The sequence below is a fragment of the Poecilia reticulata genome, chromosome 9 (genome assembly GCF_904066995.2).
Source record: "Poecilia reticulata chromosome 9, P_reticulata-male-v2, whole genome shotgun sequence".
NCBI lineage: Eukaryota > Metazoa > Chordata > Actinopteri > Cyprinodontiformes > Poeciliidae > Poecilia > Poecilia reticulata.
Window position 1 is genome coordinate 10,499,759 of NC_088838.1, and position 27,876 is coordinate 10,527,634.

The following is a 27,876-nucleotide window of genomic DNA, read 5'->3' on the forward strand; positions in this document are numbered from 1 at the left end:
TCAGCGGGTCCGAAGGGGGGCGGGCAGCTGAGAATAGACAGTGTGCCTGTCCTTGAGATATGACAGCCCGGGGGGTTACCCATCTGTATTCCCGGGACGGTCAAAGGCTTCCGCGCGTCTTTCTGGCACCATGTTGGGGGCTATCGTCAGAGCTGCGGTGAGTGTCTTGAACTTATTTCGTTGAACCAGACGCAGGAGGTTTGTTGTTGTTTACGGGCTGCATGAGGCAGTGGAGGAGGAGAGGAGAAGGGGTGGGGCGCTACAGGACCAACAACACCGGGACAGTGACAGGTCCAAAGGAATCGAGAGGAATATTCATTAATCTCCCCCTTCACGTCTTCAAATGCACGAAGGTTATTGTACATTTTAATTTAGGTGCAGTTTTTAACAACGTCTGTGTTGCGTAAGGTTAGCTTAATATTTCCGATAGCATTGCTTAACGAGATGCGTATGCTGATAAAATGTCAACTTCGGCGACATGAAAGCCGCTGGTTGGGACAGTGAACGGCGCTTCTTTAATATATTCAATGCTTCACATCATTCCCTGTAACAGGTGGTGTATAAAACTAATGACATTGCCGCACTTAGCTGTCACAAAAATCTTATTTTGAAAGGGTTCACCGGAAGTTCTATCTTCTATCTTATTCCCATGACCTTGACAGAGGTGACACACACATCTGTACATAAATGTGAAATGATAGACAGCCCCCCACGTCATCGTCATTTCCGTTTACAGCCATACATTAAAGCTGGTTGCCAGACTAAAAAAGAAATCAATTAAACTCATTTCAGTTCACTGTGGAACAGCTGAGTACTTTTTATATTTGTTGAGCTATTTTGTTCTAAATTGTCATTAAATAAAGCTCCTTTAAACAATAATTGCCCCTAATGACAATCACACACAAGGCAACTAATAAGATTTCATTTGAAAAAGTGCATTCATATTTTTTTCTTTCTTGTTTTCCATCCCTTTGACCGTTGCATGTTTTTAATTAAAAGCTTCCTACAGAGATGTCCACTTCTATTCTCTACGGACACACAGAATCCTCTGGGCCTTCAGTGGGAAGGCTGCATGGATTTCAGGGAAAACTTACTGAAAACATATTGAAGTAATTTGTGAGGAGGACCAGTGCAGACTGGAAAGGCCAGATGATCAAAGATCATCAGTAGTTATTTTCAGAAATGTGTTTTTTTTTTTCCTTTGCTAAAAACCACATTTGTAGTCGATCTGTTCTATTAAAAATAATTAAGTCCCAGTATTTACAGTAAAACTGCTGCCATAACCACTGCAGTTGCCAAGATTAATTGCCAGAAAGAGTGACTAGTAATAATAAACCCGATCCTAGAAGTCAGTCGCACAGTCGATTCATCTGCAGACCAGCCTGCACTTGCAAATTACAAAATTACGCAGGGAACTACATGCAAAAATAAAAAAAAAATCTTACTTCATACATGGGGAATATGCATTGTAGCAATAATATATAAGAACATAAAAAGAATTATAAACAGATTTGACTCACCACCATTTGCTTCTGCAGCCACAGCTGTATGCATCATGACCTTCGGGGGTCAAAATCTGGCTCAAACAACAAAAAAATGGCTGAACCTTTTCCAACTCAAATGATTCAGGATCAAGGTTTGACTCTGTCAAAAGATGCATGCGTTTTGTGTTTACAAATGAATGCTGATCAGCCCAACCCTTGTGCCTCTTGTGACGCCATCACATACGCACAAAATAGAAGGTGCTTCCTTTTTATTTTCTTTTAAGTGTGATTTTTAAAAACATTCTCAAAATCAATTAATTCTGAGGAAAAATATAATACTTCATCACCAACTGTTTGTATCGTCATTGAACATTTGGATACTTGTCTTTGACTTTTAATCTAAGATTTATTTTGTATCTGGTGACAAGCACTGACCTTATGAACATGGCACCCGCGTGTTAACACGTGTGGCACAGATGGATTTCATGCTTTCATGCATGTTTGTTTTAGCAACCATCCCACAGTTCAGCAGTGTCAACCTTCTATTTATAGGATGGCAGAGCACAACCCCGCTGCTCCCAACAAACAGTGGAACCGCTCCACTTAGTTGTCTCGGTGTCCCTTTTCACATGCTCAGTCATCTATCACTGAACTATTTGCCTTTATGAATAATCAAATTGTTATTCACAAATTTGAGTCAAGTTTCTCTTTCAGAGAGGTGTTCTCACACAAACATGCTCACGCCGTGGATCTTTATAGCCTGTCATACTTTACTTGACCGGATTACTGCGTTTCTTTCGTACAAACGGAGTAGGATATTTATTAGGATTTCTCACTGAATATATAAACAAAGTCTCTTCCTGTCTTGCAGCTGCGTCCAGGCATTGCAAACCCATGCCGTTTACTCAGAGCGGTAACGCAGATATCAGAGAGGTCCGTTGTTCATCAGGAAGGTTTGCCCAAGCTCCCTGTTCCGCCTCTGAAGCAGACGTGTGAGCGCTACCTGGCCGCCTTGGAGCCCATCGTCAGCGAGGAAGAGTTGGAACACACTCGCGTTCTAATACAGGAGTTCCTGAAGGGCGGAGTAGGAGAACGGCTCCAGAAGGGGCTCGAGAGACGCGCTAGAAAGACGGATAACTGGGTAGATATTTGGTTCTGTCTGCGTTTGGTTTATGTGATTGGGCTCCATAATGGTAGACATATGCGAGAACTGTGCTGGGCCTTTGTATTTACCCCCTGCCTGAGTCCACTCTTCTAGAAGATGTCTCCACTAGTTTTGCACATCTAGTGACTTAAACTTCAGACCAGTCCTTTGGAAAATAGTTTCAGCTCAGTCAGGTTGGATGGAGAGCTTCTGTGGCCATCGACTGTCAAGTCTTGCCACAGATTCTCAATTGGATTTAGGCCTGGGCTTTGAGTAGACCACTGTCACACTTGAATTTGTTTCAGTCTAAACCAAGAAAGTAAGTCCAATGTGTGACCTCAGGGTTATTTGCTATTTGAATTTTTTTGAGGCATTGTCATTTAAGAATGATACAAATTTGACCTGCTGCCACAGGTATTTATTGAGTCTTTTAATTTTTCATTAGGGCTAACCAATTACAGACAGATTCACATCGTCTTACGAGGGAAAAGGTTAGCTGCAGCGACACAAGGTACTTGTCTTTTAACAAAACTTGGATAAGTGCTGCAAGCATTTTTAAAGAAAAAGTCTCATGTGTGATATTTTAGGAATAGAATAAAAGAAAATCAGTGGAGTCCATAATAATTTGGAAACTAGAGGTCTTTTTTATTAATTAAGGTAAACAAGTTTTAACATTTTTGATCTGCAGATATTGATATTTACCAGACATTTACTATGTTCCCTGTTGAGGCTTTTGGCAAACCTCAGACAAGAATTCATATTGTTTTTTTTTTCTTTTTAACATTGGCTTTCATATTCTTTGAATCTGTCTATTCAAATGTGTGACATGCCCTCTGACTGTGGATGTGCGTTTAGCTGTCAGAATGGTGGATGCAATCGACATATCTGGACTGTCGCATGCCTGTGGCCGTCTACACCAGCACTGGAGTCGCTCTGCCTCGAATGCACTTCGAAGACCGCCAAGGGCAGATGAGGTGAGCAACCAGGAAGAACGTCTTCTCTTGTTGAACCAGTGGCGAAAACTAAAACGCCGTCGCTAAACAATCACACGGCTCTCTGTGTTTCCAACTTCAGCACACCTTCAGTGTGATACTCTGAGTTATGACGATCGTTTAAGTGTCGGGCTGTGAGAGAAACCTGTATAACTACAGTGTGCTTACAGTGTAAACAAGGTGGTATTAAGTTGGAAGATTAAAGCTGACACTCGCAGAGTCTTTCTCCTTTCGTGCTGGCTATTTAAAGCCTGCTAGCTGCTCAGCTGTTTTTAGCTGCTGTGACATATGGGATGTGCTGTGAATGTGGAGGCCAGAGTTTGCTCTGGGGCTGCAACTGGCGATTATTTCATAGAGTACATTATTTCGTCAATTATTCTGACGATTAATCAATTAATCGGATAAAATAATTGGCATATTCTGCAGATTTCTCATTTAACCACTTACGCCTTGTTAATACAGCATCAGAAATATGCTAAAACATGCAGTAAACAAATAATTCAAATCCATTTTTAAATAAGAAAATGAATATTTTGCCTTCTTTTAGTGAATGCTTGACTATTTGCAGCAAAGGATGCATCTGCAGCTAAAAAAAAAAATCCTTCTAACATCAACATATGAAAAGCTCTTTTTTTTAAGAATCTGCATAGGCAGTATACTCAGTTACTGAGTACGCATCAATTCAATTACTAAATCAGTTATTGCAAGAATGAATACATCACGATTCATTCAATTAATCGTCTCAGCCCTAGTTTGCTTATCATCTTTCCAACGACAATATTAATCACTGAAATGCATAAGATCAATTTAAGCGTTCGGCAGTAGTTACTATGGACGTGTTTTGTATCCACTCCTGTGAAGAGCAGCTTTGATTTTCTTCTCTGCAGGTTTGCTGCCAAACTCATTGCAGGGGTTTTGGACTTTAAAAGAATGGTCGACGCGTGAGTCTTCCTGAAATTACTTCAGACATTGTTGCTGTGCGACAGGAAGATCTCGGTTTGGTCTTGGCAACTGTTAATTTAACGCTGTGTTGTGCTGCAGAGAAACTCTGCCTGTCCAGTATCTGAATGGAAAGCCTCTGTGCATGGACCAGTATTACCAGATCCTGTCCACATGCCGTATTCCCGGACCAAAGAGAGACACGGTGTTGCATTACTCTGCAGGGACGGCACCTCCTAGCCACGTTACCGTGGTCCACAACTTTCAGGTACCATGCAGCCAAATGTTTGCGTAGTTTTAAACTTTGCAACCTCATAATAATTTCGAAGTTGGGAGAGAAAATCTTGACCCGTGTTAAAGCTAACTGAAGTTTTCTCCTCTAGTTTTTTGTTTTAGATGTTTATAACAGTGACGGCACACCGCTGACAGTAGATCAGCTCACCATGCAGCTGGAGAAGATCTGGAACTCTTCTTTGCAAACGAATAAAGAACCAATTGGCATCCTGACGTCACAGCACCGCAACACCTGGGGAAAAGCTTACAACAACCTAATAAAGGGTGAGGAGGACATGGAGAAAATAGCATGAGAAACATTCCAGTTTATTTTGGTTTTTGAACGTTGTTCTGAGAAAATATTTAAGGAACTCCTTCTGCCCTTATTTACCCTCAGACAGGACAAATAAGGAGTCGGTTCGTGCCATCCAGAAGAGCATATTTACAGTTTGCTTGGATGCCCCGATGCTCCGAGTGTCAGATGAGATGTATCTGAGTCGCGTGGCAGCCCAGATGCTCCACGGAGGAGGGACCCGGTGGAACAGTGGCAACCGCTGGTTTGATAAAACGCTGCAGGTGAGTTTGACAAGGAACTAAAGGCTAAAACAACAAACAGGACTCTGGCATTGGTTGAAAACTACCACATATTCATCCGCAGTTTATAATCGGTGAGGACGGCACGTGTGGGCTGGTCTACGAGCATGCGCCTGCCGAGGGTCCGCCCATCGTGTTTCTCATCGACTACGTTGTTAAATACATGTACGTCTCTTTCGATCATTGGACGACCGCTTTCCCCTGTTTCTGATTGAGCTCGGATTGATCTGTTTTTACGTTTGTCGACAGGCAGAGACCTGAAATGGTTCGCTCTCCTATGGTTCCTCTTCCCATGCCTCAGAAGCTACGTTTCAACATCACGCCGGAGATCAAGAGAGACATAGAAAAAGCCAAACAGAATATGAACATGTGCGTACACTGTAAACAAATATGCTTGTATGCTTGTGTTCAGTGTTTGGTTGCATTTTCTTTACTTTTTACTGTTTTTATTTATTTTATTTTTTTAATTCTTTTTTCAGAATGGTGCAGGACTTGGATGTGAAGGTGCTCACATTTTCTCATTTTGGAAGAAATTTGCCAAAACAGCATGAGCTCAGTCCAGATGCGTTTGTGCAAATGGCTCTACAGCTGGCTTACTTTAGGTACGAAATCTCTCTTTAGTAAACAAACAAACAAACAGAAATGCTCTGGAAAATAAGTGTAACATATAAAAATAAAATGCATGTCTGTGTGTGTTGACTTCATATTTTAGGATGTATGATTTTTGCTGTCCTACTTATGAGAGCGCAACACTGAGAATGTTCAAATACGGACGCACAGAAGCAATCCGATCCACCACTGTGGATTCACTTAAGTTTGTTCAGGCAATGCAAGATCCATCGAAGCAGGTAAGGATAGAGCAGGTTTTTTTATCCTGCGCCTTGCAGAAGCATTTTGTTTCATCACAACCATAAGCTTTGGTGTTTTTTAGTGGAATGTTATGCGGTAGAACAACACAAAGTACAGATGTGAGAATGAGACAAAAAATATCGAGTTTTTTTTTATTAAAATACAAATCTGAAAAGTGTGGCATGCATATGCTTTTTTTCACCTTTTTGCACAAATAGAGTCTGAAAAAAATTAGTGTTTAATTGTGAAGTGGATGGAAAGTTTTGAAAAAAATAATCTGAATAGTGTGGCAGCAATACTTTGATTTTAAAATGGTTAAATCAATGCAGATTAGATGGAGGGCGTATTTAAACATTTATTTTCAATCTTTGTCACAGACCCTAACTGGGAGTTAGGCCTGGGCACTAACTGGGCCATTCTATCACAGGAATGTGCTTTGATATAACCCCGTCCATTGTGTTTCTGTCAGCCTCTATCAGGGTTTCTTCTGGGATTGCCCTACATTTTGGTCCATTCATCTTCACATGTACTCCAGTTTATTTCCTTTTAACTGCTGAGGAAAGGCATTCCCAATGTTTTAAGGTTTGCATGGAGGTCTAAGGCTCATGTGCAGGGTTGGGTTTTCAATACATGTTGCGTTTTGTAAGCAAAAACACATAAAATTTTGGTCTGCTTACCATCGGATGGTCTTCTGCTTGTTTGCCGTGGGCCCTTCATGATTTGTGGCTGGACTTCCTGTGGCTGTCTTTCTCTGACTGCCTTTTTATTCACCATCTTCCATAAAGCCCAGATTTGTGGAGTCTGCAACTACCATATTTTCCAGACTATAAGTCACAGATTTCTTTTCATAGTTTGGCCGCACCTGCGAGTGTCATTTTTTTTGACAGTTTTCTGCAGCTCCTCCAGCTGCCACTGACCTGTCGGCTTCTTATCTGATCAATATTGTCCTTACCCGGTCAGTTTAGGTGAACGTCAGTCTATATTTGCAGCTGTGCCGTCAAAATAAATTGCACACAGAAAGACTATTTACTTATATATGCGATTTCTGATTTTAGCGTGCTACTGGAATGTCGTTTGGAATATTAGACTTTGTGTTGTGCCATCACATAAAACCCTAATACAAAAAACATTGAGGGGGGGTTGTGGTTGTGATGTGACAAAATGTGAAAAATTCAGGGGATATGAAGAATATTAAGGGACAATAAATATTCTATGTTCGAGAGGTGAGATGCTTTACTGAGCAGAAAATGTTCCCAACAGAACAAGGAGCGGTTTGCTCTGTTGCAGAAGGCAGTTCAAGCCCACAAGGAAAACACGCACAATGTGAGATCTGCTGTTTTACTTTATTTAGTTTATGCTTTTCAACTTCCTATTAGTTTTATTACCACACATTACTTATTAATTTTTTCAGGCAATCCATGGACAGGCTATCGACAGACATCTGCTCGGGCTGAAAATTCAGAGTATTGAAGATTTGACCTCTATGCCTGAGATATTCATGGACACTTCTTATGCAGTAGCTCATCATTTTAACCTCTATACTAGCCAGGTACGGAAAAAAACAAACAAAACAACAACAACAAACAAAGAACCCAACAGCCTATTATTACCAAAAAGAATGATTGTTTACACTCCGATTTATTTATTTGCGCGTTTGCTCTCTTGCGTCTCTTCGTCCAGGTTGGCTCCAAGACAGACTGCGTGATGTGTTTCGGTCCGATGGTGCCAGATGGCTACGGTGTGTGTTACAATCCCATGGATGAGCATATCAACATCGCGATCACGGCCTTCAACAGCTGTGAGGACACAAACGCTGCCAACTTCGCCCAGGCTGTAAAGGAAGCGCTGTTGGACATGAGAGCTCTCCTCACAGAAACAGCCGCGGCCAGACAGTGATCCCACACATGAGCCCGGCGCGTCGCTTGTGTACGAAGCTGAAACTGAATTGAGTCCTTGCCAGTGCTGTTGGCGGAACGCCGACGCTGCGCAACGGAGAACTAAGAGGAAACCTGTTACCAAAGGGTTCGTGGAAAACTAACTGAAAATGCACTGCCTTCAAACGGAGAAACAGTCAATAGTAGATGTGTATTTTAAGATATTATGCGAGCGATTGTAGTTGAGCAAAGTTTTTTTTTTTTCTCTTACCAGTTCCTGGTGAATCTTAACAGATCCCGGGCGCCTTGGTTTGTATGTTTATTTCAGGTGAAAAATCAAGAAGCATATATTTTAGCTATGTAAATTAAATGAAAAAGGATTTTTCTATGAAATAGAATAAATGATAGTGATACTGTAAACGAAAAAGAAAGATGCTAAACATATAATCTATTCTTAATAGTTTATGTCGTGGATCAAAGACGCACAAAGGAGTATTCAGCTCTGAAGGTTCCTTTGGAATACAGGTAGTCGCCATGAAATTCAACCTCAGCCATATTTCCAGAGGAGTGCCACAGGAACAGCTGCTGGCCGTTAAACACGTTGGTCTTTAAGGCATCCATGTCTCGGATCTGAGCAAGAAACACAATAAAAACATGTTTTTTATTCTTCATCCAAATTCCACGTGTCTTAAAAACAAAGCTTGTTTTGTACCATGATATATGTGGACTGGGTGCCAGTGGTGTTGAATGGTAGCGCTATGTGGAGCGCCTGGATCCTGATCTTCACCGAGGGAGGGGCGTTGATGAGCACTCGGCAGGTGTGGCTGGTATTGGATGTAACCGGATTCTCAAAAATGCCGCTGGGGGAAAATAGCTGAATGTCACAATCTGCGAGGTAAGAAGGAGGAAGAGTTTACTTATTGTTTGTTGAGAAAAAGATCACATGCGTTCAAATGCAGTTCTGTCTGTGAGAAGTTAAGAGATGATATTTTGTCGGGACATTTGCAGCAGCATATTCCTCTCTGTGGTATTGGTGAGGCTGGGATAACACTTTATTGTGGAAATCCCCAGGATTAAACCCCCTCCACAGCAACTAGTAGAGCCAAGAATATAAACCAGTCAGAGGTCACTTTACAATTCTTCTAATCATTTTTATTTAAACAATATTGAGTATTTCCCTCTCAGGTTGTTTTAGAACCCTTTCAAATGTTACTAAATTAATTTAAGTACTTTATTTCAAATATTACATTTCACTGAAATTAATTTATCTTGTATTCCATTGTTCAGTACCGATAAAAGACGCCAAATTATTACATTTTTAAAGAAACAACACAACATATCTTGTAAATACTGTTATATAAAACTGTATGAAAATAATTTTAAGAGTTTTTTTTTTTTTAAAGCAGGGAACAGTCAAAAAGAATCATTAACCCTTTCATGCATGAATTATGATTCTTTGTGTCAGGATTTTTTTCCAATTTTTTTTTTAATTTTCTTAAGGCATAAAAAAAGTAGGAAAATCAATTTTGTAAAAAAAAAAAAAAATTTTTTTTTAGGTGATCAATTGTAATTTTCTACAAATACAAAGTTATTTGAAAAATCAACCAGTAGTATTGTTCTTTAGGGGTTATCTGATGTCGCAATATTTTTTTTACTTGCAAGAGTCGTCTACAGTAGAAGGAGGGACCGGGTCTGTCGGCGTGCTTCTTTGTCTGTCGGCCATATTGGATTCAACAAAAATAATTTCTTGCATTTGCAGCTGATGGCCAGTAGTTGATGGTGTATTTTATGGTGCATCAGTGTCCACTTCAGTGGTCTGTGTGCATTTATAACATAAAAATCCACAAGAAGCACAAGAAAATGGCTTTTAGACAGCTGCAAACTGTAGTGACCACTATGCATGAAAGGGTTCAAATTATTTTGTGCTAAGGCTGTGAATAACTGATCCTTGGAATGTCGCACTGAACAAGTTACCAGTCCAACACACGCACACACGCACACACTCATAAATAAGGGCGACCTAGAGAGATCAGTTAACCTTACAGTCATTACTGTGGGAGAAATCCTGAGTACCTGGAGAAAACATGCAAAGTCCATGAAAGCAGAACCCAGACTGGGATTCGAACCTACAAAGGCAACAGAGCCCACTGTGTCACACTGTGCGACCAAGATATGTCCCGATACAGTAAAAGAAAAAAAAAATGTAGTTCATCCACTTCTTCTTTATAGCCAGGCATTAAAGTGAACAGTTGCAACACCGTTTAGCTCTGCAGAGATGCATAGCTGTGTATCATCACCTTAGCTATAAAAACAAATATTGGGCATAACATGTGATATTAAACTGGTTATTAAATAAGTTGCCTTACCCTGATGGTGACTCCTTTTTGTATTCTTCTTCGATCTGTAGATAAACACAACTCCATTTCCAGGAGTGACCACACTTTGCCGGACAAGCAGGACATTGGTTCTGGTGGTCAGCTCACTGCCTGCTGCCTGCACACACTTCCTCACAAAAGCCAGACGATCGAAAAACGCCACGTATTCCCCTGTACAACACACACAAACACACACAGGGTTACGTACATCCTGGTGTCTGCAACAGACTTTCGAAATTATTCAACTGTTGAATCGGAGCATACTTTTTCTGCAATCCAAAGAGCTGGATATGAGTGTGATGCTGATGACCTCGTCGAGGGGTCGACCAATCGACACTGTGCATCTGCTCGGCGCATTGTGCAAATCCACAGTGCCTGATTCCTCCAGCAGTAGCTGTCCACATGCATCTCAAAAAGCACATGCACTGTTATGATAATCATGCTCTATCTTCATCTGCTGACACGCTGCGATCAACGACGCAGCACTCACTAGGCTTAGGCGTTGGAGTGGCTGTGGTAGTCTCTACGATGGCCATGGTCTCTGTCGGCCTCGGAGGAAGGCTGCCCAGGCGGCGCCGTGGCGCATCTTTATGAACCGGAGGAGGAGATGGAAGAGGCTTTTCCGTGGAGTTTGCTTTCAGGGTTTGAGTGGTCTTGTTCAAGGCCACGTCTCTGCAGCTGCCCGTGTCGCAGCCTCTGATTGTGATCGGTTTGGGCATGTGCATGCAAAACAGGGGGCTGAGGGGCTCAGGCTTAGGGGGGCCCATACAGGACACAGCTCGGGACTGGATACCGTAGCCACAGGATGCTGAGCACTGAAGAGCACATGGCACAGCGTAAACTGGATTATGCACACCAGATTGTTTAGAGCAGAGGTCTGCAACCTCTGCAATCCATGGTTCCAGAGCCTCAAGTTGCAGACCCCCTGGTTTAGCAGTGTTCAAATGAAGAGTTGGTGTAAGATTTAAATAATATACTCTGGGAAGGAACGCTCTCAGAAAAGACATGCATACTTCCGCTAAATCTGAACTGAATCCTGCATTCACATCAATCTGAACTAATCTTCACGTCCCATCCCGTCACATGTACCTGGCTCCATGGTTTCACCTCCCACTTGAAGGTGCACGCTTGCACCAGGCAAGGCACAGTGGTGGCAGGTTGGACAGCTGCACGGCAGCCGTCCTCTGGCACCACGCTCTCCTTCCCGTGGACAAACTGGACACAGGAGACATTCCTCTGAGCTACCCCCAGGTCACAGGACACGGAGCAGGGTGACGTCCTAAATACCTTCCACCTGGATGAGTGACACTGATGGTGAGCTTTGGCCCCATTTTTTTTTTTTTTGCAAAATTAACAGATCTCAGACTGCTTGTGTGAAATTCACCTTGCAGGGCAGCTGTGAGTATTACATGAAACCACTGCTGTTGGTTTGGGAAAGCCGCTGCAGTTGTAATCCTCCAACACCTCCTCCTCCTCCTCTCCATCTGCCTCTCTAGCACAGTACAGCACTCTCTTGGCTACCCCTCCTCCACACGTTACGCTGCAGACTCCTTGCTTAGAGCGCCACCTGGTTGTTTGAGGAAAAAGGAGCATTTGTAAAGTCGTCTTTTTTCAGGAGTATCCACACTTCATAAACCTGTTCAGATTATGTTACGTTACAACATGGAAGGAGGATGATACATGGTCTTTAATTGTTTATTATTATGTTCTTTTTCTGAAATGTGTGACATTTGGATTCATTTTGTAGAGCAACCATTTGGTGCTAGCACAGCTGCAGAGCGTTTAGGATACATTCCCACCACCTTTGCACATCAAGAGACCAAACGTTTTGTACATTCTTCTTTATAAAATAACTGTAGCTCAGTTGGATTGGATACTGTATTTGTGAGGATCCATTTTAAAAGCTTACAGTAGATTCTTGGTTTACTATAGGTCTGAATTTCTTTTTTTTAAATCACGTAACTTAATATGCACCGGTCTCATTATTTTTGCTGCCTCCAAAAGATTTTCCTTCCAACAACTGAGCTCTACTTTGCTCCATCCATTTTCCCATCATCTCTGGCCTGCTTCTCTGTTCATTACTTTTCTATCCTCTGTTCTGATCAGAGCACCTTCTTCCACATTTCTTGTGTAGTCAACACGACTTGTGGTAAATTGTAAATGAGATTTTTCCTGTATTTAACTTATACTGGCATTACGTTACTCAAATATGAGTTACCTTTTGAAAGCATTTTGTTTTTGGTTAGGATATTAGAATGAAAAAGGATCTGGGCACCTTTGAAATGTTTACTTAGAGCAAATTTTGAAAGCTGTTTTATTTTCCTTCCTTTTTTATATGATTGCAAATCAAAGCAGCGCTGTTAATGCTACAAACAAAATGCAAATAGTTGTTAAATTAAAAGTTTCTCACATTGGAGGGCAGGGAGAAAAACCACACATCTCAGTGTGCGGCTCTGGTTTGCTGGAGGAGTCACAGTGGAAGTCAGGAACCCCCAGTCTGGTCTGGTGATCCACACAAGAAAACCAAACCTGTAGGGTTCCTTTCACGCATGAGCATTGGGCCTTGAGTTACTACACCGAAGGAGAAGGTTCTGAAGTGACTACGGCTTAACAGCTCTCAGCTTACCATTCCCACAGCTCCTAGAACACTGGCTGACTACGGGGCTCCAGACATACACAGGAGTCTGTCTGGAGCGTGGAAGCAGGCCAGACTTTAAACTGGGCCGCTCCTGGTCAAGACAAACAATGCTTAGGGGTTGAATTAGGTAATTAAACTCAAAAATTCAATGCCTTTATGACTTTACCTCCCCCTTAGAGTCCCACCCAATGGGGCAGACGTCCACCACACATGGCACCGAATCTGGAGGTCTGATCTGATTTAAGCAAAAGCTGTGGTCCACCTCGACATCTAAGCCGCCTTCTTGCCGGACGCAAGACACACTGCGTTCTGCTTCCCCCGGTCCACACACAGCAGAGCAGTTCCCCGGCTCTGAGACAGACCATCTGAAGATAAAGTGCTTCAAATTACACCAAAGGAGCAGGAAAATATATTTAACAAAGTCTTCTATATTCTGTGATCACTGGAGCAAATGATTGTATCTGCAAAACAAATACATTAAAGGTCACATAATCATTGATAAATCACAGGTTACACCTGGCAGGGCAGTGGTGCAGGTTACATTTTTCCACAGGGTGGGGAGCGGTATCTGTGGAGCACTGTGAATCGGGAACCTTTACCACGATGTGTTCACGCTTTTGAACACATCGCACGTGACGCACCCGAAACCCGCCGCCACAGGAGGCACTGCAGACCCCGAAATTTCCTGCATCCCACCTGCAAAACAGTAAATTATTCACGTGTAGTCATTTGGGCCATGCGTACCTGCAAAGGGAGGACGAGAAGAAAAACAGAAAAAAAAAAAAAAGAAAAACGGAACTGAGAGTGAAGCTAACCTGGGGGGACAGGAGGGAAGCTGACAGGTTGTGTGTAGTGCTGTGGGTGGAGGAGAGGCTTTACAGTAGTGTGGCTTCAAAAGCTTGTTGGTGTCTTCATCTACGCAGACATGCTCATTCCTCTGTATACCTAGGGAAGAATAAAAAAAGCTTGGGAGGATGTATTATTTCATCACATGTATACCATTTATTACACACATTTATCATTAGATACTTCTACTTATTTATTTACCCAATCCACAAGTGACAGAGCAGGGTGTTGCTAACGGAGCCCATTTGCCTCTGGGTGAGCTGTCTGTCAAAGACTTGCTTCTTGGCACATAAAACTGAAAGCTGATGTTTGGATTTGTTTTTTCACCATATTCCTTTCCATATTTTCGATAGACCTGAAATAAAAAGTAATTACAAACATCAGATGCCTAATCTCAAAGATGGACAATGAACTACAGATAAGCACTCCTTTATTTGTAGGTACAAAGGCCTCCTTCACACTGATTTTGGACATTTTTTTTATATAAAAACCTCCAACTCGTGGATAGACTCTGCACAGTCCTGACAGAGACGTCCTTTGGGATGCATTAACAACACACCGTGCGTCCTGTTACGCATGACGGAGCGTGAAATTTAACCCAACTGGTATGAGTGTGCAAAAAAAATTTAAAAATTGTAATGGTTACAGGTTGTACAGTTAATTATTGTGGTGATAACAGATCTGAGGTCCTCAGATCTGCATGGCGGAGTCTGGTGCAGCAGAAGTAGCTCAACCATAACATGTGGCTCACACACGTACCTGTGTGGGTTGATCATCAGCAAATTCAAAGGAGGAGCGGCCATGTTGGCCTTATGCCAATGAAACCTCATTACACCTTCACTGGGCTGGCAACTCTCCACCTAATTTAATAAAAAGCTACCAGAGGCACTTTATCCCCCCTGTTTCTCAGGCTATAAACAAAATGACCTCAGTAAGCAGCTGAAACAAACAATTCGTGAACAAATACTTTGCCATAATCAAAGATTGGTATACCTGAATCTAAATGTGTGTTTTTAGACACGTTGTAGACTGTCACATACACTCTCAGTTGGGCTGCAGTTGCCACTAAATACATATCTGTGTACTTTCCAATGACGTTATAACTGTTATAGGTAAAGTAAAGCCTGGTGGCCCGCCAGGCTTACAATACACTTTGGGAAACCCTCCATTTCTAAATTGTGCATCTGGGAGTCTGGAGGCGGCAATTGACTGACAGTGTTAATACAATTGTTAAAAAATATATCATTTGTATTCTGTGAGCAAAGGCTGTTTTGTACCAATACTACTGTTTAGTACTAATAGCGGAGTAGCACCATGATTATGGTCAAGGTGTTACTGTTCCTCATCCGCTAAAGCCATCTTGGATCTTGTGTGAAATAAAATTTTTTTGAGTAATTTGAGAAATTCCACCCTTTTTCCTGACCTGCATGGTTATCTCCTGTTTCAGAGGACCAGGTACTACCACCTCTTCCATCTCGGGTAAAAGGTCAGGAGTCAGGTGAAGGCGGTACTCTACGTGGTCGTCATCTAGTGGTGAGGGATGGGTGGTATTCAGAGCCATGGTACCCGATCCAGACACGATGTACTGATCCCCGACCATCACAGCTGCAGACATAGGACAACCTCACATGCTCTACATTTACCAAATACGCTGTTGTTGAAACGTAACTCTAATAAAGTGATTCCACCCACCTAAATGAGTGAAGACAGGCGCCCTGTTGACAACATGGACCTGAGTGGCATTCACCGGCAGAGTGAGAAACGTGTTGTAGTCTTTACGTGAAAAGAGGAAAGAGACAGTTACCTGTGGTACAAGGTCACGAAAGGCAAGTAGTTATCCAGTCATTTGTTACCTTTGGCACCGCCGCCGCTGTACGAGTCGGATGTCAAAATACAGGTGGACCCATCTCCACCACACACCCCGCACACATCCCACGCCTTCCCAGAGTGCAGCACGCCATCGCAGCCGAACACCTGATCGCAGAGTCAAAAGCAAGTGTAAAGACGTACCAAAAGGAAACCGACTTGACTCTGTTGACATGTTTATTCTTTTCACCTGACATCTCCCTCGAAGACAAGCAGCTGTTGCGCCGTAAGGAGTTGAGACGTCTGACTTGCAGCGAGTCCCATCCGCAAAATAAGACCCACGGCTCACTATGAAGCTCTCTCCATCTGACTGACACATGTATCTGCACTGCTCATCCCCTGATTGTCACCAAATTGGAAAAATAAAAAAATATGATACTGATTGTCTCTGTTTTTAAAAAAAGAAAGTAGAAAACATGTTAGAAATGTTTAGATTACCATCACCTTTGACAAAGCCGATAGCAGGGATCCATTTGTAGAAGGAGGCAGTGTTGGGAAGCAAGTATAAAGGCTGGGGGTCTGTTTGGGAACACTGCTCTGCCATGAAGTCCAACTGGGTCCGCTCGCAAGGCTAAAGCAACATGGGTGGAAGGATTTTTTTTACATCTTGCTCTGCGCTATAGAGCAGCTGTCAACTAAAAATTTGCCTGTCGCCAGCGTTCTGATGCTAAACGTTAGCATCACTGACAAAGTAAGCTACAACGTACTCAATAGCATGTGGAGAGCGACAAGCATGTTGAGTAACATGAACTTACTGCATTCAGTATGTTAAAATTCGTGTACGCATTAGTTACATAGTTGTGCTACCACCCCCACGCCACTAAAGGCAGTAGCAAGCCCGAAAAGATGCGACTAAGGAGCAGATTTAGAAGTATACCGAAAGCTACGTAATTTGTAAAACAAAAAACTGTGAGCTGCGCTGAAGTAAATAAAAGAGAAAAATTCAAATACATGCTGAGAGTTAAACTCCTTTCTAAAGATGAAGATATATCACAGATTTCAAAAGAAAATAAAATCGGGAGACCGCGGATAATATAGGAAATGGCGCCCCCTTGAGTTCTGGAGTGCAATGGTCCCGTTTCCAAATAAGGTATGAGACTGACAGCGGTCAGTTCCCGCCCCTTTCTGTTTGCTGCAGCCAGGTGTACTTGAGTTTAGGAACATCAAGTTTCATGAGTCTTATGGAACTTAACTTACTTCCTTTGCTCTTCTGTGCTCTTCCACGCATTGCTGTGGCAGAGCACTAGCTAACTTAAGTCTGTCTTTGCTTTTTATTGCAATGTTAAATGTTAATATCTTGGACATTTAACATAACTAAAACTAAGAAACAAACATAAAAAAAGCTGATACTGATCTACAGTGCTTTGCGAAGGTTTTAGCAAGCCTTTAAGATTTCATAGTTATTTTTGTTGTACTTACAAACTTCATGTTTGCTTCATATACCAACTTAATCCACTCAGAAAATCTAATCTTTATGCAAAAAATTTTAGCTTTCATTTGCAGTTTGCAAAATTTTGGAAAAAAACAACACATCACTGAAAATACTGTGAAACACAGTTGTAGCAACATGACGCTGGGAGGTTGCTTTACATCAGCTGGGACAAGAAAGCGGATCAGAATTTATGGTAAATACAGGGCATTCCTCAAAGAAATGCTTGTTGGAGGCTACAAAAATCTTACACAGGGTCAAAGGTTGCAGCCTTCTTGTAGGCAGCCATGATGGAATGGTCTTGTTTAAATGATGTATTCACACTCAAATGTTTGGAGCTTCATGGAGAATGAAGCTCTAAACTTTTGCGAGGCCCAGTGTAAACAAAACCAGAGAGAACTCACCAGCTGGTTACAAAGTTCAGCCTCGATATCTGGGCCGTCACAGTCATTCCCTCCAAAAGCAGGTCTGAAAACACGTCACACGCACTTCTTTAAGACGAAGCTCTGTCGAGCAGATACTAATGCTTGCGTGACAGTTGCCACCTGGGGTTGTTGCATTCCCTCGTACGGAGCATGACCCCTCCGCCACACGTCCGGGAGCAGGAGGAAAACCCAGACCATCTGGACCAGGAGCCGTTGACTACGACAGAGACGCCGAAGTCATCTGGGGACACACAGCGTCCCTTCAGACACCACTAGAAGACAGAATGAACAATGTGCTTGTGTTTACTCCTCGACTCTGGGATGACTGCGGCAGCATTTCTCCATAAGCAGAGTGTTACCTGATTGGGTGCGCACTCTGTTCCATCCAGCAGTGGAACCAGGAGGCGTTTACAGGAGCTGATGTCTTCGGGTTTAACATGACAGGACAGAGCACGGCAAGCCGGCTGTTCGAAAATTAGACGAACATGAATCGACACGTACAGTGGAATTGCATGCATACTTCCACGAAGTTGGGGGGTGCCACCTAGTGTTCCAGAGCTAATATTACAGGCGGCGTACCAGGTCAGGATTGGAGAAGGAGCAGGCTCTGGCAGTGCTGCCAAAGGCTATGCGACACTGGTCGTCAACGCCGTAATACAGCCCGGGCTTCCAGTCCTGCAGGGAGCCTCTCAGTGCGGGGAAATCCTTCACACATTCAGCTCCCCCTTCACTGCGAATATTAAATAGATTGATGTCTAATTTCCCAAATACTTAAGAGTGAAAATATTCATGTATATGGTTTGGTTTTTATGTGGTTTTTTTTTAAGAGACCAAACGTCGTCTCCTTGCACACATCCCACAGAAGTTAAACATGTGAGGCGTCTTTCTGATTATAGAGACATACATGGTCATATGAAGAGCAGCAAGAGCCAGCTTTAGTTGCCGTGTTGACGTTTTAGTGTTTTTGGAGATTCCTGTTACCATATTGGACGTTGCTTACAGTGTATGCTAGTTCGGATAGCAAGACCTGCTGGGAATGTTGGAAGTTTTTTTTTGTTTACCCTCCATTCATGAATTATTTTTAATGTAGAGGAAAATGTGACTTGAAGATTGCTTATAGTCTTAATTACAATCTTTTGCTTAAGGCCTCAGACAGCTCTTACAAACCAACCACTTCTACTCCAATAGCCGGGAACTGACCAAACTCAAGATTTCAAAAGGACAAAAAAAAAAAAAATTAAAGAAATGAAAACGTTTAACTTGTAGAAGAAATTCCCTTTTGGCAGCACTGAGGTCTGTGTGATTGTTGGCCCACCTGAAGAAGGTGAGAAGCTGCTGTCTGCTGCAGGGGGACCAGGTCAGATCCACGCTGTTGTAGCCTCCGTCCGAGGCCATCATGAAGCCGCTCCGACTGCAGCCGTTCGCCGATCCGTCGTGGTCGATTCCGAAGCTAAACGCCAGGCAATGGCGTTGAAAATTGCAGAAGTAACCTTAGTGCAGAACCAATCCAGCATGAAGACTGGTGGCATTTAAAGCCGTCGTATAATTGCCGTTTATTAATCGTTTCTTAGATCAGTACTACACCTGCTCTCCGAGTGATAAAAAAGGATTATGAAGGATTAAGAGCCCTTAAAGACCCTGCCTTAAAGCTGTTCGCTTTGAACAGCTCTCATTCTAATTCAATTTTATTGCGTCATTAAAAATTTAGCAGCCCTTTTGTCGTTTTATTTGAATAATGATCTGAAAATATTTCAATCATTTGGGCACTTGACTTTATGTCCTACTTATGCTTTTAGCAACACAAGAGTTATAGTTTTACATGAATTATTAAGGAGCAAGTGGGGCAACTGGACACTTTCTCTGTGACTTATGCCAAATTCTGCTGGCTCAGATATCAAAAAAGAATAATACTTTCAAACAACTATAAATTAGAGAATCATCTAAATGGAGGCGTCTGTAAAACCCCAGATTATTAGGCTGACTGCAGACTGACGGATGGCTCGGTGTTGTACCTGTGGCCGACTTCGTGAGCGATGGTGATGCCCAGGTCGAATCCCGTGTCCTCTGTGATCACACAGCTCCAGTCTTTGGAGCAGACCCCTCCCAGCTGTGTCACCCCCCTGACCTGCTTGTTCCCGTCGGGCAGCTCCAGGTCATACCTGATGGTTACGACATATTTAGATTGTCGCCTTATTTGTTCGGGAGTAAGACACAGTGCCCTGCAAAAGTAATCCCGCCCACATTTTACCATGTTTCAACCACAAACTTGAATGTGCACTATCTATTCAGATTTGATCTTAGAGACCGAAACAAGGTAGCACATAAACATGAAGTCGGAGGAAAGTAAGTTTTTTTTTAAAAGAAAATGAAAAGCGCGTTCATATTCCATCCATCCATTTTCTTGCACCCTTTTTCCCTCAGTGGGGTCGGGAGGGGTGCTGGTGCCCATCTCCAGCCAACGTTTCGGGCGAGAGGCGGGGTACACCCTGGACAGGTCGCCAGTCTGTCGCAGGGCAACACAGAGACACACAGGACACACAACCATGCACACACACACCTAGGGACAATTTGGAGAGGCCAATTAACCTGACAGTCATGTTTTTGGACTGTGGGAGGAAACCGGAGTACCCGGAGAAAACCCACGCACGCACAGGGAGAACATGCAAACTCCATGCAGAAAGACCCCAGGCCGGGAATCAAACCCAGAACCTTCTTGCTGCAAGGCAACAGCTCTACCAACTGCACCACTGTGCAGCCCCGCGTTCATATTATTCATCCTAATTTACTCTTAATACCACTAAATGAAATCCACATCTGCTCTCCCTGTGTGGAGGACAGCTTCTGATTCACCACTTAATTTGCATGTGGTTGGACTTACTGAGCTGATTCTCCTTCAGAAGTCACCAGCTTATTAAGTCCAACCACAACTGTTCTGTGAAGGTTACTGCTACTGTTGGGGGAACATTACTGAACTAACATCATCATAAAGTCCAAGGAACACATTAGACAGGAAGTATGATGCTGTGGGCTGGCTTTTTTTCAGCTGTGGAAGCTAATTAAAAAAAAATCAATCCTTGGATAAAACTTTGTAGAACTGTTGGTAAAGATCAACCTTTTACCTCTTCGATAACCGTAAACATGCAGCCAGAGCTTCACTGAGCTGGAATGAATTCAAAGCATATTTATGTGTTGTTAGCATTGGTCGATTTCATAAAATCCCAGTATAATATGTTCAGATTTGTGGTTTCAAAGTTACAAAATGTGACAATAGTAAAGGGACTTTGATGGATTTTTACAAGGCATGTAAAATATGTCTACTTTAAATGCCAGGGAATGCATCCATGCCTTGTTATGTACAGCAGGAGGTCAGCGTGTAGCGGGTCTGAGTCATTGGAGGGGTTGATCCTTCTACCCCAGTCGCACACACTCCTCAGAGACGAGGTGATGTTGGTGGACATCTGGATCTCTGGCTGGAAGATTATCCACAGCAAAAATATGAGTTAGAGCATCGCTGTAAAAATGTATCTACACATTCAGAGTCATTTTAAGTCATAGTGGTGTTTCTATGAATGCCTTATCACCTTTACACTATAAAACTGAGTTAAACTTCGCATAGAGCGTAATTTCCCTTTTGAGGATCACATCATGTTTCTGCAACCTCTTACCTCTGGCTCCGACAGGATGATCATGCGAACCAGGTGAACCCTCATGTTGGCACCCAGGGTCATGTCTCTCAACAGCTCAGAGGCCTATCCAAAATTTACATTATTTATAAGATCGTTATATTTTCCGCTGCTCAGAGTGTGATTAAGCTGTTGCAGTGCCCTGCAGAGCCTATCACTGGAACGTTTCAGGATATACTGTACAACTTCAAAACACATCCCCCCCTTCTAATATACTTCTTCATTATTTATTGATCGCTCCTTATTGCAGCCTAACCGTATGTTTGACCTACATTTCCATCCACAGTTTCTAAAATCGCTCAGAGAGGAATGCTTCTACTGAAAGTCTATGTATGTAGACTCACGATATTGAGGTTGGTAAGGATGTATCGTTCCGTGTCCTGCTTGTGGACCTGCTGGACGTCCGGCCCCACGACCACCAGCAGCTCCAGATGCGTGATGTCAGGAATCAGAGTTGAGCGACGCAAACGGTCGCTTACTATGAACAAAAAGAAAAACGCTTTGTGGAGATGGACAACGAGAAACTCCTTTTTGGGCACAGCCGTTGCTCCGAAACAGTTACTGAGACTACATGCAATTGTTTTATATTAACAATGAAGCAGATAAATGACCATTTTAACTGTGTCCTTAGGTACCTGTGGTGTCTGCAGAGGAATCTAAAGCGGAGAATTTGACCTGTAGCTTTTGTGAGGAAGAAACAGCATTAGTTTAGTTAAACTCAAAAGAACATTTTTAGTGTATTTATACCATTTCAACAGCCTTAAAATCCCAAGCCTCTATTCAAGTCATCATAGTACATGAAAAAGCAACTCAGTATCATTTTGATGTAAAAGGAAAGTCTCTTTGCCTATTCTTTGTTTGTAAAATTATTCAAACTCATTAAGATTGAACGGAGAGCATAAATGTTTCCGTACTCTTACCACAGACTGATTTAGGGGTTTCAGAGTAAATACAACTACACAAATTTTAGTGTAGCACCTGATTTTTCAAATTGTGTTCTGGGGAAAACATTGTAAAACAACGTATCGTATCTTCATTTTACCTCACCAAAATTCAGTATTTGTATTTGAAAAGGCTCCATTTAGACAAAGTAAGACGCGGTTCCTCAGAAAAAAGTTCAGTTTTTCCCAGTTTAAAGTTGGAAGAGTTCAATGCACTTTGTCAGAGCTCAGTGAGAAGCAGAATCGTCTGCCGCAGAGCTCCTGCTCGCCTGCAGCTTTCCACCTACCTCATCCTGAGGAGATCCCATTAGAGCGCTGAAGCCAGGCAGTAGGAGCAGAAGACAGACTGCAGTCATAATAAACATTTTTTTCCCCTCCTTTTTTCTGTATGTCTACCTGCTCTGCTGCGACGCTCAGGCTATATATATATATATATGTTCCCTCCTGCTCATGTGGGACTGAGTCTAGCCATTAGTGTTTATGTAAACAGTAGGGACAAAGTTGATGTGTGCCATACGTCATTTCCTGATTTTTTTTTCCCCCCAGATTTGGGATCAAAAGGGCATCTCTTATTGGATTTGTAAAATGACTAATAAGTGTAAAATCTGGCCTTGCTTCAGAGTATTGAAACTGCATAAATGTTACAATTAAAGGAAAGGCATCATATATTAGAAATATTTCTGATGGAAATCAAATAGGACCACTGAGAAGTGGGGGGTTTTATATGCTTTATTAAGAAACCAAAAGTCACTTTCAGATTCTCCCACATTTATGTTCAGGCTGCGTTAACTACCAGATGAACCCCTCCTGCTGTCACAAATATCCCAGAGTGTCACTGACTTTCTCAGCCTCTAGAGGGCAGACTCGATCCTTTACCGGAACATGAATGAAGAGGAATGCAGTTCTCTTCAGAACAATGTAAAAAGAGTGACATCCCTGAAACTCGTCGAAGTCATAAAGCCAAAGATAAGCTGCATATGAAGAGGGAAGTGAATTCTGAGTGTATTTGTATTTTAAAATGCTCCATTTATACAATGGAAAACAGTAAAACCAAAAAATTAGGATTTCACTGACAAAAGTTTTTTTTTTTCCTTTGAAGTAAAAAAAAAAAAAAAAAAAACTTCAGTCATCTTGCTAAACTTAATACATCTGGACATTAGTTTTAATAGCTTCATCCATAAATTTCCACCCCAGATAAGTGACAACGAGGTTTACTCTCCTCTCCAAGTATTTCTTCAGCTCTGCTCAGCACCCCTCTTTCCTGAAGGGCTGTAGTTTATCTCAGCAACTCTGGGACCCAAAAGCCCATCTGCTGTTGTTCTGCCTGTTGTCAGTCTGGATTAACAGCTGGCTGGCGCGGCCGCAACGCCGGCATCGGCGCTCAGCTGAAACCTCGGTGCTGGATCTGTCAAGCACAAGACTGTGATAAATGCCGCTCTATCTTTCACGCCCATCTCTGTTCCCTCAGAGGGGAGCAAGGGATTTTATATTTATGAAGTCCTAAATTATACATAACTAGCCATATGGGATACTCAAGCGGGCACAAGCAGATGATGCCTCAGGAAAATGTTGTTCGGTTGCAGTTTTTAGATAAAGGGGAGGAAGCTGTTCATTTGTCAAGAAGTTTAGAGCAGGAAGCTAAGCATCCCTATCAGTTTTGCTAGAATTCCATTGCAGAGTTCCCTTTTTTAATGTAAAAACAAGAATTATGAGAGTGCATCTAATTATGAAGCTTGACCTCTTGTGTCAGATTTGAAGATGCACTCATTTGGAGTGGATGTCATTTGGTGCATTACAGGACTGCCGTTTAAATCCTGCTCTTTGTCATCATCTCCATCTGTTGCTTCAGCTGTGTTCTACTTACACTGTACTATTGTTATTTTGTCACATTGGAAGAGCACGTTTTGGAAAGTTGAGCTGAATTTCATTAGTCACACCCAAGCCTGATTACTTCCAAACTGGTAACATTGAGAAATTATTTCTGAAAACAGGAGACGGGCTAGGAGATGCCAAAAGCAACACGTCATGCCTATATCTAAAGAAATTCAGACACAGTTAAGAAATTTAGTTCATATATATTATCTAGAAAGGGCTTAAGGATTAAACCATTAATGTTTATCATTTATATTAATAATAGTATCTCTTCAGTATCCAGTTTTTGCTTCCAGTTTTATGTTGATGAAAAAAAATCCCTATTGATGTTTACATTTCTCTCATTACACCATTCTAGACCTGTGGTTATCATTTAATCCCATTCTAAAAGAGCTACTTAATTCTTAACTAGGTTTAAACTCTTCTAGACTTTTCATGTGTTAAATTTATGTTCTTTGCAGACTCTTAAAACGTTAATTATGAGAGCCAAGAAACCTTTTCAGTTCACAACGCTGAAATTGAGAAACAGAAAAAACAATATCTGAAAACATCTGGTCTGATGAAAAGCTGAAGCTTAAAACCCAATGACTCTGGATCATTCTCGTGGACTTCAGCTGTTATTCTTGTTCTGTTTTTTATTTAGTTTTAATTGCATTTCTTGTGTTTTTTTTTTACAGTGCCAAATAGTTTTATTGTAATGAATGGACCTCAGCACCAATATGAATAAGGGCTTCCCCTCAATGGGTTTCCCAAGGATTAAATAATAATAAATGGCAGACTGTGGCTGTATTTATTTATAAAAAGTGAAAAAAAAAAAGTTAATTATAGAAGCTGGAAGTCTAGCTGGTGATTTAAAAGCCGGATGTGTGCAAAGAACAAAATTGCCTTGGCTTGATTGTGCTTTTTTTTTTTTATCTTTCAAAGCTATAAATTGCTGCCACAACCAGAAGGCCTTGGCTAAATCTAGCACTCCATTCATGTCTGACTCATCGCATTTTCTTTTCCAAGTTAGGTGCATGACTATTTATAAAACTGCCAAAGTGATGGATCAGATGTTGAATAAAACTTACAGCAAGGCGTAACTCCCCCCCCACTAAAATGGACTTATAGCATCTGTTTTCCAAACATCTTTTGCTCAATCATTGTGTCATTTGCTTATGCACAGGTGACTCACTCTTCAAGATGCAGTGCACTGAAATTTTGTCAAACCCAACACTGTTCCTGCCCTCCTGCTGACGGTAGTTCTCGCTGCTTTCCATGCTTCTCTCTCTGCTAAGTTAAGATGAATACCGTGTTGGTCCTCCTATAACATCAGCCCTGAGATGATAACTTTTCAGGGCGTAATGCAACACTGAGGGAGCTGAAGCTCAGCGGCACAACAGCGTACAAAGATACGTTCCACTTTTAGGCTTTCTTCCAGGAGACACTCCAGCTGTATTAGCATATGTCACCATATTACAGTGATGCAAAAAAAAAAAAAAAAAAAAGTTGCAAGGGAATTTAATGACACCCCGCTGCTGATGAGCTAATGATCGTAATGTGTGTACGCTGTCTTATAAATGGACGATTATGCAGTCACTGCGCGGAATCCTTTCAAGGGGAAGTGCTCCTGTAATGCCTGGAAGAAATAAGAAGAAGAAGAAAGAAAGAAAAAAAAACCGGCAACAGTTAACAGTATTTGTTGCTTTAATAGGCCCGCATTAGATCTCGCTTCTGTTTAAATGTAAATGAATAATCAAAGAGTGGGAGTCACATGTAACGCTGACATATTTCGGTCCGCAAGTGTAGGTCTCCAGAAGCAACGATTCGGAAATGAGCGTGGGATGACCTAAATGTGCTGCATGTTCTCTTGAGCTCTCTATCAGTGACACAGCCACAAAACAAAAAGGAATGTAAATTGGGCCCTGAAGTAATGCCAGTTTAAAAACAGTAGGAGAGCAATATGTGTGCTTCCCATACAAAAACACCTCCGTCCTGTAGCTTAGAAGGAAAGCAATTGCGGTTTTATCCCTGTACTGGATGCGGCTGCTCATGAAAAATTGCATTTCTGCACTGTGTGTTTGTCAATACAGGTGCAGCTATTTCAATTATGTCTAACCTCATTAAGTTTGAAAAAAATCCTGCAAATTTTAACTGCACCTGTAGTTCAGTTTTTCATTACTCCACATTGCAAATGGCCTCTTTTCTACACTCTCAGTTCCTCTCTACCTGAGAGATAATTGGAGATTCAGCTGAATGCATTAAGTGAGTACAGGGCAGCCAGGGCAAAGCAAAGCAAGCTAAGCTGCCAATGTCAAGCAGCCTATCAGATCCAACCCTCCAACAAAAGGCCAAAGAGCAGCACTGGCGCAAAAGTGTTAATTTACAAATCTATTAAAATGAACATCTGCTACATGCTGTGGATGCATGGAGAATAATGAAAGGCTGTGCTTGGAAATGCCTTGCATGAGCTTTGAGCTTTTAAGTCAAGCGTTGACTTTCAGAGCAGCAAAAAATTATTAATAAGACTTGTGGGAAAAGGACTTGGCATTGCATCAGTGGTGCAGAAGGAAATCAGATAAACGTAAGTGAAAACAACAGATCACTGATCTTTCACTTCCAAGTTTGATTTTTTTTTTCTGTGTGGATGCATGCCAGTATCAAAAATGAGCAAAATCTGCACATATATCTATTATGATATATGTGCAGGCATGGACATATATCGTAGTAATAGATATCGTAATATCTATTACGATATTACGATATCGTAATATCTATTACGATATATGTGTAGGCTATTACGGTCTGTTTCAAATTGGTCTTCTACACATTTTAGATGACCGGGGTTTTAGAGTTTGTCTTTGACAGAAAATAGCCAAACAATTGGACAAAAGGAGTCAGTGTTCCCACTTTTGTGAAATAAGGGTAACAAAATAAAGGTCCACTGTTTCATTCCCACTGCCACAATTAGCTCTACCTTCTCACAAATGCATACTTATTTTTATATGCATTCATTGAAGAGAAGAAATGAAATGATGAGTTTAACCCCAGTCGCCTCAATGATACCAGGATAATTTATTTAGATAAAGAATTAGTGCAGTTACAGTATTTATAATCACGGACACTAAATTTCACTGGGTCCAGTAAACATGTTAATTTAGCTGTTTTGAAAACCTGGATGTAAAGACTGAAGTTTCTGACATAGGAAACTATTGACATCAATGCATTTAACCCCTTTACATTTCAATATGGTCCATGCATGTTTGGGCAAGAGGAATTTCTCATAAGAAACCACACATGAAAAATATTTAAAATGATAAGAAAAAATTTGGATAAATATTTATACAAAAATTATTTTGAGCCAGATATCAATATTAGCCCCTACCATTTCTTGCAGTGATGTTACAAAGTGAAACTTTAGGGAAAAGAAAGATATATAGAGAGTCAGAATGTGACAAAATGGGAATTTTTTTGCAGCTGGTTTCATTTTTATAATTTTAAACACACAAAGAAAATCTAAATTCAAGTTTCTCCTCATCCACTTTTGACTATGAGAAAGAAATATAGCTTCTCTTTTATAACCACTTGTTTTTGAGTTTGTTTAAACATTTCTGGTTTCTAATGAGAACACCCAATCTTTAAAGAATGCATAGTGAATTAATTAAATTCTACA

The 27,876-nt window shown here is 41.6% G+C and overlaps 2 protein-coding genes across 4 annotated transcripts in view; one reads left to right on the forward strand and one right to left on the reverse strand.

Moving 5' to 3' along the window:
• Positions 1 to 8,820, forward strand: LOC103470626 (carnitine O-acetyltransferase). Of its 2 annotated transcripts, XM_008419234.3 has the most exons (14): positions 1 to 157; positions 2,356 to 2,625; positions 3,484 to 3,602; positions 4,508 to 4,561; positions 4,662 to 4,827; positions 4,943 to 5,117; positions 5,230 to 5,408; positions 5,491 to 5,591; positions 5,676 to 5,795; positions 5,906 to 6,028; positions 6,139 to 6,274; positions 7,536 to 7,598; positions 7,687 to 7,824; positions 7,956 to 8,820. In XM_008419234.3, exons 1-14 carry the CDS (start codon positions 131 to 133, stop codon positions 8,169 to 8,171), a joined length of 1,887 nt encoding a protein of 628 aa, XP_008417456.1. In that variant the 5' UTR covers positions 1 to 130; the 3' UTR covers positions 8,172 to 8,820. The 2 variants fall into 2 exon arrangements, with proteins under 2 accessions (XP_008417456.1, XP_008417457.1); XM_008419235.3 differs by lacking the exons at positions 1 to 157; positions 2,356 to 2,625 and adding an exon at positions 3,074 to 3,139.
• adamts13 (ADAM metallopeptidase with thrombospondin type 1 motif, 13) overlaps positions 8,594 to 27,876 on the reverse strand; it is a 19,778-nt gene continuing 495 nt past the window's right edge. Inside the window, exons 2-30 of one of the 2 annotated variants that reach the window (XM_081610522.1) lie at positions 22,640 to 25,842; positions 22,047 to 22,092; positions 21,756 to 21,889; positions 21,394 to 21,477; positions 21,074 to 21,198; positions 19,741 to 19,887; positions 19,044 to 19,178; positions 18,308 to 18,458; positions 18,088 to 18,192; positions 17,849 to 18,000; positions 17,708 to 17,771; positions 16,319 to 16,445; positions 16,065 to 16,213; positions 15,862 to 15,982; positions 15,701 to 15,781; positions 15,432 to 15,613; positions 14,210 to 14,363; positions 13,978 to 14,107; positions 13,679 to 13,858; positions 13,329 to 13,527; positions 13,151 to 13,253; positions 12,935 to 13,064; positions 11,909 to 12,091; positions 11,614 to 11,818; positions 11,015 to 11,339; positions 10,789 to 10,932; positions 10,516 to 10,695; positions 8,862 to 9,037; positions 8,594 to 8,779 (exon numbers count right to left, since the gene is read on the reverse strand). In XM_081610522.1, the coding sequence (XP_081466648.1) occupies positions 8,624 to 8,779; positions 8,862 to 9,037; positions 10,516 to 10,695; positions 10,789 to 10,932; positions 11,015 to 11,339; positions 11,614 to 11,818; positions 11,909 to 12,091; positions 12,935 to 13,064; positions 13,151 to 13,253; positions 13,329 to 13,527; positions 13,679 to 13,858; positions 13,978 to 14,107; positions 14,210 to 14,363; positions 15,432 to 15,613; positions 15,701 to 15,781; positions 15,862 to 15,982; positions 16,065 to 16,213; positions 16,319 to 16,445; positions 17,708 to 17,771; positions 17,849 to 18,000; positions 18,088 to 18,192; positions 18,308 to 18,458; positions 19,044 to 19,178; positions 19,741 to 19,887; positions 21,074 to 21,198; positions 21,394 to 21,477; positions 21,756 to 21,889; positions 22,047 to 22,092; positions 22,640 to 22,717 (4,146 nt within the window). In that variant the 5' untranslated portion in view covers positions 22,718 to 25,842 and the 3' untranslated portion in view covers positions 8,594 to 8,623. Of the gene's footprint in view, positions 8,780 to 8,861; positions 9,038 to 10,515; positions 10,696 to 10,788; positions 10,933 to 11,014; positions 11,340 to 11,613; positions 11,819 to 11,908; positions 12,092 to 12,934; positions 13,065 to 13,150; positions 13,254 to 13,328; positions 13,528 to 13,678; positions 13,859 to 13,977; positions 14,108 to 14,209; positions 14,364 to 15,431; positions 15,614 to 15,700; positions 15,782 to 15,861; positions 15,983 to 16,064; positions 16,214 to 16,318; positions 16,446 to 17,707; positions 17,772 to 17,848; positions 18,001 to 18,087; positions 18,193 to 18,307; positions 18,459 to 19,043; positions 19,179 to 19,740; positions 19,888 to 21,073; positions 21,199 to 21,393; positions 21,478 to 21,755; positions 21,890 to 22,046; positions 22,093 to 22,639; positions 26,713 to 27,876 lie in introns of those variants that run through there. The other variant, XM_081610521.1, reaches the window with a different exon arrangement.